Consider the following 11702-nt stretch of genomic DNA (forward strand, 5'->3'; position numbering starts at 1 on the left):
AAATAAAAAAAATAAATAAATAAATAAAACATTTAAAAAACAACCCGAAGAGAAGTAAAACAAAACAAAACGAAAAAACAAAAAATCAATCGAAGAAAAAAAAGGAGAAACAAAAAAAAAAAAAAAAAAAAAAAAAACAACACACAAAAAAAGTAAAAACAAAAACAAATCAATCAAATGTCATTTTTTTTCTCACCATTTTCATTGTTATCGCACGATTCGTAAAGCGCCTCTTTGACTCTATCTGCTGACATCATTCATGTTTTGATACAATGAGTGACATTCATTCAATGAGGCCTGTAGCCTACTCCCATACTCTGGTAAAACACATATTATTTAAAAATTTGGCCAGAAAACTCGTCCTGCAAATATCGATCGATTTAAATGACCCTCGTCTTGGCAAAAAACTCGCGAACCCGGGACTTCGCCGAAGTCCCGGGTTTGAGAGTTTTTTTTTTTTTTTGCCAAGACGAGGGTCATTTAAATCGATCGATATTTGAAGGACGAGTTTTCTGGCCAAATTTTTAAATATGTGTTTGTTCGTTTTTTCCAGAGTCCGAGAGTGTGTGTGTGTCTAGGCGACAAGGAGCTATCTGTATGTGTTGACTAGGATGGTACACGATCTGGGTGAAGGTGTGTTGTGACGATGCTACCCGGCGGGTTCGCGACGGTGCACGAATGCGGACCGGACTTTGCTGATTGGGTCGATCGTCATAACATAGTAGTGTGTGAACCATAAGAGGCTGCTACCATCTGGGTCGGGTCACGGATCTTCCTTCACACACAGTTTAGTGGTTTTCAAGTCGTTTCATAGAAGTCTCCACTTCCACCAACTAGGCGTATCCTATAAGTTATTACTAACCTTATAACCACGGATTTCCCGGGTAATCGAACAGGCTATAGATAGTATGCGCTTGGCTAAGAATCTCACAACATTGCCATCCGGAAGTATAACGGACCAACACACAAACTCTGTGTAACCATGAACTTTTATAGTCTGGTTAATACAGTTTAGTGAGAACAACTCACAAACGCGGATGGCAAAAACAATAACAAAGGCCTGAGTGACGTCATCTGCATACTATCTATAGACCAACCTCGTATTCATAAGTTATACTTCCGGATGGCAATGTTGTGAACTCCTTGGCCAAGCGCATTCTATCTATAGCAAATTACATTCCACAGCAGCACTGGTACCATACAGTACACCTGGGTGAAGCAAAGTGAAGCAACCGGAATGAATTTCCTTGATTAAGGAAACCACTCTATGGTTGTGGAGGTTTTCGAACCTGTTATCTCCAAGTCGGGAGTCCCTTTCGGTAACCACTCGGCCACGGCGCCTCCACATGGTTTATCGATTCATAGCATATTCTTTTGTTTCATAAGGATGTGTTTGGTAAAGTGTTTTGTAAACCACTGAAGTGTTACATGCCTATGTCCATTGAAGTGGTAACATTCATTGTTACAACGTTACCATTAAAAACAATTTTTATTGTTTACATATTAATTTCTTCCATTGCTGAAAGACTATTTTTAGTGCAAAGTTACCTTGCCAATTCCAAATGCCTAATGTCCAAACATAGTTTGTTGCCTGTTAGGCTCAGATACATTTTAGATGATTACTATGATTTTAACGGCCCGGTATCGCTTGTACAAATGTGACATTGTATCACATAATAGTCTTCTTTGTTTCTTGACTTTATTCATGTTACACCTTGTTTTGTAATAGGAATGAGGGTGGCGAAATGTAACTTGATATTAGTGTTCATTTTCAAGGGTCATAGCTTTGTTGTAACGATTGTTTTATTTTGTTTTCTTATCACAAAGGCCAAAAAAGCCATGATGTCAGCCGAGAGCAACGACTTTACCGTCAAAGACGAGATGGAGTTCCTATTCGACGTGCTGTTAATCTTAAAAAAAGAACAAGACAAATACCAGAGCGACAAATCGAATGGAAAAAAAGTCCAGAAAAGATAAGACACCAAGAGAACAACGGAAACAGAGAAAAAATTGGATAAAAAATTATCACACACACACTACAAACCGGAAACAGCAAAATCTTGACCTGAGTTACACTCCATCCTCACACTCAAAATCTCCACTCCAGTATGTCTCTCGTCAAAGATATCAAGCTACTAAAACAGCCAATGAAACCTAAATGTTGAAAAACCAAAGTTTTGAAGAAGTGAAAAAGGCTGTCCTCTCTTTCTCAATCGAAAAAGAAATCCGAAAAGTACAAAAAAGCGCTTGGACAGGTCATTAAAATTTAAAAAAACTTTCGTTGACACCCCGATCAAAAACTAGAAAAACTTTTGAAAGATAGCAGAAAAAACAAAAAAGTGAAAAGAACATTACAAAATCATTTTGCACTCCTATAAGACATCAAACATTTGAGGAACAGAAGGCACATGTACACATCCGTGAACATCTGGCAGCTGGTATGACTCTCAAAAAATATAATTTCTTGGAAAAATTCGGAAACGACGCCAAATGCCTCCAAAATGTCCAGATCTTGTCAAGCAAATAGTAAGAGATTTTGTCCTGAAAGGTGACACTTCTAAATTAGCTCCAGAAAGAGAAATGCAAAACAAGAAATAAAGTCAAGAAACAAAGAAGACAAATATGTGATACAATGTCACATTTGTACAAGCGATACATCTCTTGCAACCAATACGTGTCATTTTCTTCATTCTACCGACTTAAGCCATTTTGGGTTGTTTACTCCAAGAAAAAGGGACAGAGAAACATGTGCATGTAAAAAATGTGAAAACATTAACATGCTTACTTCAGCGCTTTGGAGAAAATGAGTCAAGAATGTTCAATAATGTTGTTGGTCACATCAATGAAATTTCATTCATTTCTACAAAGTGATTTGAAGCAACAGATTTTCAAAGGTAACGATGGAGACATGCCTGAAGTTGCACGGTTGACTTAAACAGTGATTCAAGGGATGAACATGACCAGATGACATAGACATTAAGGTGATGCCGACTGAAATCGATTACAATGGTTTTCTCAAAAGATTGAATGAATACAAATCATTTGTTGAAGTGGTTGATGAATGTGAAAATCAAGCATTACGTGTTTGTGAAATAGTTGGGGCCAATAGAAGTGTAATCAAAACTCGCATTGGTATTGACAATAGGTGTACACATTTATTTCAAATGATATACCTAGATCTCTGTGTGATGGGAAACAGTTATTTCCTGTCAAGCTGAGGCCGATGGGGATTGCCTGCCTGCCTGTGGTGCAGTGTATGCATTTGGCAAAGACACACAAACAGACGAAATACGAGTAAGATTGATACAAGATCTGGCTTTACACAAGGACCATTATTTGTCAGATTCAAACCTTGCTTCACTCAATGACAACATCCAGACAGTTGTTGAATTTTTGTCACAAACTTGGACCTTTATATTCCCGATGTTCACAGAAATGATAAAGATACCCTGGAAGAGATGTTCAAACTGGACGTTATGTCATTAAGTAAACCAAAATCATACATGGGTATGTGGTAGCTTCTCGCTCTTTCCATTGTTTTAAAAATGCCTCTTTTGTCTGTTTATCCAAACATTCCGAACTGCCACGAAAGAGTATCCTGAATTTAACAAACAATGTTGGTGCTCTTTTGCGGGTCTCTACCAACATAAGCCCCAAATTATCGTATAGGCGCCCTAACCATTTTGTTCCCCTTCTGAGTTTCAATCACTAAGCGTATTGAATTTATAATCCCTTCGAATAAATATGTTGTAATTACTCATTCCTGTAACAGAAAACTCATTCCTGTTACGTCCACTCATTCCTGTTACACAAACTCATTCCTGTTAAGAATGACTTTTTCATGTTTTTCATGCTAAATATAAATACTTGAAAGGAAATATTATTTGCGGTGGTTTATATACCTAGACTATGGTAAACAATTTTTATTTTTGTCATTTTCCTATAAATTTTTGGAGATGATGATTGCTCAAATAATATCCTTTGTTTTCAAAAACTGATTTCTAAATGCCTTTTGTAAAACAATAAATGTCATTTTGTTGTCAAAATTAGTATCAATGCTCTGTGTTTATTGTTTTTCAATGTTTTATTTCAATAGTTGTCCAAAAATGTGTTAACTTATGTAATGTGACATATTTTTTTTAAGCGTAACAGGAATGAGTCACATGTGGATCGTGATTCACAAATACTTGAATAAGTGACCACTGGAAACTCATTAAGCCCTGTTATTACAATTTTATGTCGCATACATATCACAGAAAGCATACACAAAATAATGAGTATGTTGGAAATACTTGACTTTTCAAAAATTGGAGGACTCGAATTTGGCGTTATTTTGAAAACGGCCGTTATAGTCTGGATAATACAGTTAAGTTAGAATTACTCATAAACATGGATGGCAAAAAACATTAACAAATACCCGAGTGACGTCAACTTCATATTATCTATATATTATTTGGCTGACATTGGTTAACCCTCTTGTTTCCAGCCATTTTCAGGGTTTTCCCAACAAAATTACTCCCAACTTACATAAAAATAGATTTTTATCACTAGACATAATAGCAGTAAAATTCATGCGATAAATAATTCCTTTAGTAAAACATGCTCTCCATACACTGTTCGTTTTCTTTAAATTTTATGTTGTACAAAATAAATCAATTTGAATAAGAGAAATGTTGGTTGTATCGAAACGAATGTGACGATTGTCTTGTCGTTGGAAAGAACACGTAGTTTATTTCAAGTTGTTTCATAGAAATCCACTCACCAACCAGGCATTTCCTAGTTAACCCTTTATCCACGGTGTTCTGGTTGAATCGAACAGGATGTAAACTTCCCTTTATTCATTCCCACTAGGAGATTAGTTCCTTCTTCTTCTTCTCCTTATAATAATAATAATAATGAATGAATTTATATAGCTCCTAGATCCACAATGTGCTCAGAGGCGCTTTACAATGCAAAAAAAAACACAACAATAAATCGATAATTTAAGCATAAAATCTATCATATTGGAATAGCATCAATCGATTTGTAATTTAATTACCACGCACTGAGCTACAAGATGAAAATTTTGGATATCTATAACATGTAGGCCTAATAGAAATGTTAAACATAAAATGATTTTCTAAAGAGATGTGTTTTAAGTTTCTTTTTAAAGTTTTCAAATGTCAGACATTTTTTGAGGGATGAAGGCAGAGTTGGTTCCATAAGACGGGTGCCGACTGGCTAAAAGATCTCTCATTCTTCTTCTTCTTCTTCTTCTTCTTCTTCTTCTTCTTCTTCTTCTTCTTCTTCTTCTTCTTCTTCTTCTTCTTCTTCTTCTTCTTCTTGTGGCTATGTGGTCTAGTGGTATGACACTCGCTTTCGGATCGGAAGGTCCTGGGTTCGAGCTTCGCTTGGCGCATAGTCGAGTCCTTGGAAAAGGCTCTTTACTCAGGTGTAAAATGAGTACCTGGTCGTTAACAGCGTTGTCTTTGTCCGAAAAATTGTAATATCGCCTGACAGGCGTCATGTCCCGTCCTACATGTTAAATGTTGCTGTTGACCAGGGACCCCTTGTAAAGCGGTTTGAGCACAATTTAGTGGATATTGCGCTATATAAAAGCTCAATTTTTTTTTTCTTCAAGTACCAAGTCTGTGCCAGGCATCGGTGATCATGGTACGCCATTCATCTCTCTTATCAGATAACCTCAGAAAACCAATATTACTCTTCTCTTTCTTTGTCACCCAGCTGTTCAAACTATTCAAATATATTTTTATTTTCTAACTTTACTCTTTTTACCTTCTATCTTTCCTGTGAGAGCAAGATGTTCAATACATTTATGTCGATTTAGGTGCCCTAAAAATTGCATTTATCTTTTTTCTTCTTGTACGAATTAATAACCTTTTTCTTTCAGCTTGGTCGAATACTTCTTCAATAGTTTTCTTCTCTGTCCATGAGATTTGTTCCTAGGGCGGTCTATTTCAAAAGAATACTGAAATAACTCAGGCATTAGCCGCAGTGCAGCGCCGCAAATTGAGCTAGGGCAAAAAAGTGACTTACTCAAGGCCACACGGCGAAGAGGGTATTCGAACTCAGTACATTTCGGGTAGGAAGCAAAGCCCTTACCGCTGAGCCACGTTGCCAAGATGTGACTCGCACGGCGAAACGGTCATAAATCTAAGACAGTCTTGCATTTCACACATAGAAATGATGCTATGACTTTAGGTAAAATAATCATAACATCCTCTAGCCGGCTAACGATAGATTGAAGTTGACGTCACTCACAAAACTATGTGAAACCTTGAACGTATTATATACTATAAATAGTAATATGCGCTTGGCAAAAAAGCTCACGTCATTGCCATCCGGAAATATAACGGACCGACCAACACACAAAACTATGTGAAACCTTGAACGTATCATATACTATAAATAGTAATATGCGCTTGGCAAAACAGCTCACGTCATTGCCATCCGGAAATATAACGGACCGACCAACACACAAAACTATGTGTACCCTCGAAAGTATTATCTATTATATATTATCTCATTTTGTGTCATTATCTCATTGTGTGTAACTTTACTGTAACATAATTGCATGTTACGTATATAATATGAAGATATTACTATTTCTGACATTAGCGTGAAAGAACAGAGAGATAGAGATAGATAGATAGATAGATAGATAGATAGATAGATAGATAGAAAGATAGATAGAGATAGAGAGAGAGGTAGATAGATAGAGAGATAGGTAGAAAGATAGAGAGAGAGAGGTAGATAGATAGATAGATAGAGAGAGAGAGAGAGAGAGAGAGAGAGAGAGAGAGAGGTAGATAGATAGATAGATAGAGAGAGGTATATATATATATATATATATATATATATATATATATATATATATATATATTATATATATATATATATAGAGAGAGAGAGAGAGAGAGAGAGAGAGAGAGAGAGAGGAGGACCGCCTGCTTTCCCTCTCATAGCTTGTTACAGGAAATAATACAATATGGTGTATGATGAAGATGGTGAATGCTGTTATAAGGGAATGGTGAAAGTGAAGGATTGTAACGAAAATATTAGGAAGCTTGTTGTGATGATGATGATGATGATGATGATGATGATGATGATGATGATGATGACGACGACGATGATGATGATGATGATGATGATGATGATGATGATGATGATGATGATGATGATGATGATGTTGTTGTTGTTGATGATGATGATGATGATGATGATGATGATGATGATGATGATGATGATGATGATGATGATGATGATGGTGATGATGATGATGATGATGATGGTGATGATGATGATGGTGACGATGTCTACGATGTTACTATGTGTGAGTGTGTCTATGTCAATGTATTGTATTGTTAGAAATTATGTGTGACCAAATGACAAATTGCCACTATTTTGAGGACAATAAAAATATATTATTATTATTATTATTATTATTATTATTATTATTATTATTATTATTATTATTATTATTATTATTATTATTATAGTTTAGTGATGATGATGATGATGATGATGATGATGATGATGATGATGATGATGATGATGATGATGATGATGATGATGATGATGACGACGATGAAGATAATGATGATAATAATAATTATTCTTACCATTGGATCCAGCACCGTCACCACCTGAAAAACAAGAATAAAAAAATAGAATGATAAACTTTTACCCGAAGACAATCTTTGTGAGAAAGTTAACAAATTAATATCATATCATATCATTAGAATAATAATAATAATAATAATAATAATATAATAATAATAATAATAATTATTTTATTATTATTATTATTATTATTATTATTATTATTATTATTATTATTATTATTATTTTTAATGATAATAATGATAATAATAATAATAATAATAATATAATAATATATAATAATAATAATGATAATAATGATAATAATAATAATAATAATAATAATTAATAATAATAATAATATAATAATAATAATATAATAATAATAATAATAATAATATAAAGATAGGAATAATAATAAATGTTTAAAATAAAAATAAATAAATATTTAAATAAATGAATGAATAAATAAATAAACGCTCACTTATCCTTCCCATAGGAGAAATATGTCTCTGAGGTCTATTCCAAGAGGAAGACTGGGAATAACCCAGGCGTAAGCCGCAGTGCAGCGCCGTAAATTGAACTAGACGAGGTGACTTATACAAGGCCACACATCGCAGCGGCCGGTGATCGGTACCTTTCGAATACAAATCAAAGACCTTAGCGCTGTACCACGCTGTATTTGTAGTAATTTCCATTCTAAATTCTAAATTCCCTGGCAAGGGTCCAGTTCGTCACCATATAACACCGTGTTGTAATGGTGGGTCACAAATGACAGATTTGTATTCTACCCTTTATCTTGGATAACCCTATCAATACTCTTCATCAGTTATGACGTCACTTCCTTCCTAATGACGCATGGTAACTTAGTAAAACTGGCTCTAAACTATCGGAACAATGGCGGACGCCCGTATGAAATATTTCTCCGACGTGCATAAAAGTGTATCCAGAGGAGAAAAACATTATAAATATGATCTTGTTTTGACTTTTATACATTCTGATCACATGGCATAATAAAAGGACAGTGATGGAGATAATGGCGTCCGCCATTGTTCCGTTAGTTTTAGAACCAGTTCCTATGCGTCACTACGAGGGAAGTGACGTCATGACTGTTGAAAAGCAAAGGACGGAAGTCGATCCCGGGTAAAATCGATGGTTGTTCAAGACTTCCGGTGTCAGAGAAAGTCTTCTTTTTTTCTAGTCTAAATAAATGGGTGTGTCTTTTTTACGAAACCCGCCGAAACTCGACGAATCCCGACAAAGTTATGGGAAGTAGGTGGCAGTGGGGAGTGAACCTAGAACTCAGGGAAGTGTACACCATTGAGGAGTGAACCTGGGACTGGGTTTCGGCGGGTTTCGTAAAAAAGACACACCGTAAATCAATGCTGGTCGTCATCAATAAGGATCATCCATCCTCGCTCTTTTAAATAAATTAAAATAAATTAAAATAAATTAAAATAAATTAAAATAAATTAAAATAAATTAAAATAAAAAAAGGGGGCAGTGTAGCACAGCGGTCCGGTCTTTGCTTCGTACCCAAAAGGTACCGAGTTCGATCATCCGCCTTTGCTCTGTGTGACCTTGAGCAAGTCACCTCACCCTAGCTCAATTTGCGGCGCTGCACTGCGGCTGACGCCTGGGTTATTCCAGTCTTCCCTTGGAATAGGCCCTAGAGACACATTTCCCCTAAGGGATGAATAAAGGGAATTCTATTTTATTTTACGTCCCGTAATCCAAAGAATCTGTCTATAGATAGTATGCGCTTGGCCAAGAAGCTTACAACATTGTCATCGGAAGTAAAACGGATCAACACACAAAACTATGTGTAACTATGAACTTTTATAGCCCAGTTCATACAGTTTAGTGAGAATTACTCATAAACGCGGATGGCAAAAGCCATTGACAAAGACCTGAGTGACGTCATCTTCGTTCTATCTTTTCATCCTGCTACTAAAATAGTTATCCCACCTTATGATTCAATATACAACTTTCTCATTATTAGTCCTACGAAGGACTAGGTTATATATACACTTCCAATGATTTGGGAACCGGAATTGTGGTAGGCGTGACGTCACGACATGTCTGCCCTAATCAGATCGTTTTGACTTTCTTTTTTTTTTTTCTTTTTTTGGCGGGGGGTGGGGTGAAGGGGGGGGGGGTCAATTTGATTCATCTAGAACCTTCTGACATTACACCGTGTAGAAACGCCGGTTCATACGCCACTCACCATCTCAAAACGGTCATGAAATTAACACGCCTCATTGTTCAAGATGTTTCGTTGACGTGACGACTCACCAACCACATCCGTTATCCTAGTTAATCCTTCACTACGGTAATCCACTTTAATCTAACTGGACAGTTTATAGAAGGAACGAAAATGACGCCAATCAGCTCTTTGTTATTGTGTTTTAGCCAGACCGTTTTTATGAGTTAAAAGAAAAGGTTTTTTTTTAGAGATATTAGGACCATGGAGCGGAGTTTGTCCCTGTTTCTGTAGCGTAAAAGGATAATAGAAATTAGTGGTAGAGAGGGCGATGCGGTGTTGGTGGTTTAGTTGGAGTGGTAGTGATGATGTGGTGGTGGTGGTTGTAGTAGTAGTAGTAGTAGTAGTAGTAGTAGTAGTAGTAGTAGTAGTAGTAGTAGTAGTAATAATAATAGTAGTAGTAGTAGTAGTAGTAGTAGTAGTAGTAGTAGTAGTAGTGATAGTAGTAGTAGTAGTAGTAGTAGTAGTAGTAGTAGTAGTAGTAGTGATAGTAGTAGTAGTAGTAGTAGTAGTAGTAGTAGTAGTAGTAGTAGTAGTAGTGGTAGTAGTGATAGTAGTAGTAGTAGTAGTAGTAGGAGTAGTAGTAGTAGTAGTAGTAGTAGTAGCAGTAGTAGTAGGAGTAGTAGTAGTAGTAGTAGTAGTAGTAGTAGTAGTAGTAGTAGTAGTAGTAGTAGTAGTAGTATAGTAGTAGTAGTAGTAGTAGTTAGTAGAGGTAGTGATATAATATATAGTAGTAGTGGTAGTGATGATGAAATGATGGTGGTGGTTGTAGATGTAGTAGTGGTGCTGCTGATGATGATGTGGTGGTGGTGGTTGTAGTAGTAGTTGTAGTGATGATTATGTGGTGCTGGTGGTTGTAGTAGTAGTTGTAGTGATGATTATGTGGGAGTAGTGGTTATAGCATTTCTGATAGTGGTGATGAGACGGTGGTAGTAGTAGTAATAGTGATGATGATGTGGTGGTGGTTGTAGTAGTAGTGGTAGTGATGATGATGTAGTGGTGGTTGTAGTAGTAGTGGTAGTTATGATGATAATGCGGTGGTGGTTGTAGTTTTGGTGTTGATGTGGTTGTGGTGGTTGTAGTATCAGCGGTAGTGATGATGGTGTTGTGGTGGTGGTTGCAGTAGTAGTGGTAGTAATGATGCTGATGATGATGTGGTGGTGGTTATATTAGTAGCGGTGGTGCTATGTGTGGTCCATTTTCTTTTATGGTTGTGAAACGTGGACACTAACCGCACAGACGAACAACGTTATTGAAGCTTTGAGATGTGGACGTACAGGAGAAATGCTGAAAATACCTTGGACAGCAAGAAAAAACAAACATCGAAGTCTCGACCTAATGGGCCAAATACAAAAAAGAACTTCTTTTGACTGTGAAGCACAAAGAGTGTCATATTTTGGACATATGCGAAGACATGTAGTCTCGAAAAAAGGAATAATGGAGGGAAGAATTGAAGGAAGAGAGGCAGAGGAAGACAAAGGAAATCCTGGACAGATGGCATCAAGGAAGTACAGGACGGCGCATGGCAGACTGTAACGAGGCTGCAATGGACGTGAAGGATGGAAGACCAGACATCCGGCCTTGGAAAAAGAGATGGAACCCGGGGTAAGGTAAGGTAAGGTGGTAGTAGAATAGTGGTTGTGATGTGGTGGTTGGAGGGTAAGGTATTATTATTATTATTTTATTATTATTATTATGTTTATTATTATTATTTTTATTATTATTAATTATTATTATTATTTATTAAATTTTTTTATTTTATTATTATTATTATTATTAGAAATTATTATTATTATTTTATTATTATTATTATTATTATTATTATTAGAAATTATTA

At 36.0% G+C, this 11702-nt stretch overlaps 2 protein-coding genes across 2 annotated transcripts in view; one reads left to right on the forward strand and one right to left on the reverse strand.

Moving 5' to 3' along the window:
* Window positions 1-11702, reverse strand: part of LOC144978874 (uncharacterized) — a gene marked incomplete in the record, with an annotated part of 149669 nt that overhangs the window by 54792 nt on the left and 83175 nt on the right. The window contains 1 exon segment of the mRNA XM_078925460.1: window positions 7623-7646. Coding sequence (XP_078781586.1) covers window positions 7623-7646 — 24 coding nt within the window.
* Window positions 1-11702, forward strand: part of LOC144978875 (uncharacterized) — a 42348-nt gene that overhangs the window by 14704 nt on the left and 15942 nt on the right. The gene's annotated exons all lie outside the window — the stretch shown is intronic.

This window comes from Berghia stephanieae, chromosome 8 (assembly GCF_034508935.2).
Source record: "Berghia stephanieae isolate SIO BIC M18660-M18661 chromosome 8, UCSD_Bste_1.3, whole genome shotgun sequence".
Taxonomy (NCBI): domain Eukaryota; kingdom Metazoa; phylum Mollusca; class Gastropoda; order Nudibranchia; family Aeolidiidae; genus Berghia; species Berghia stephanieae.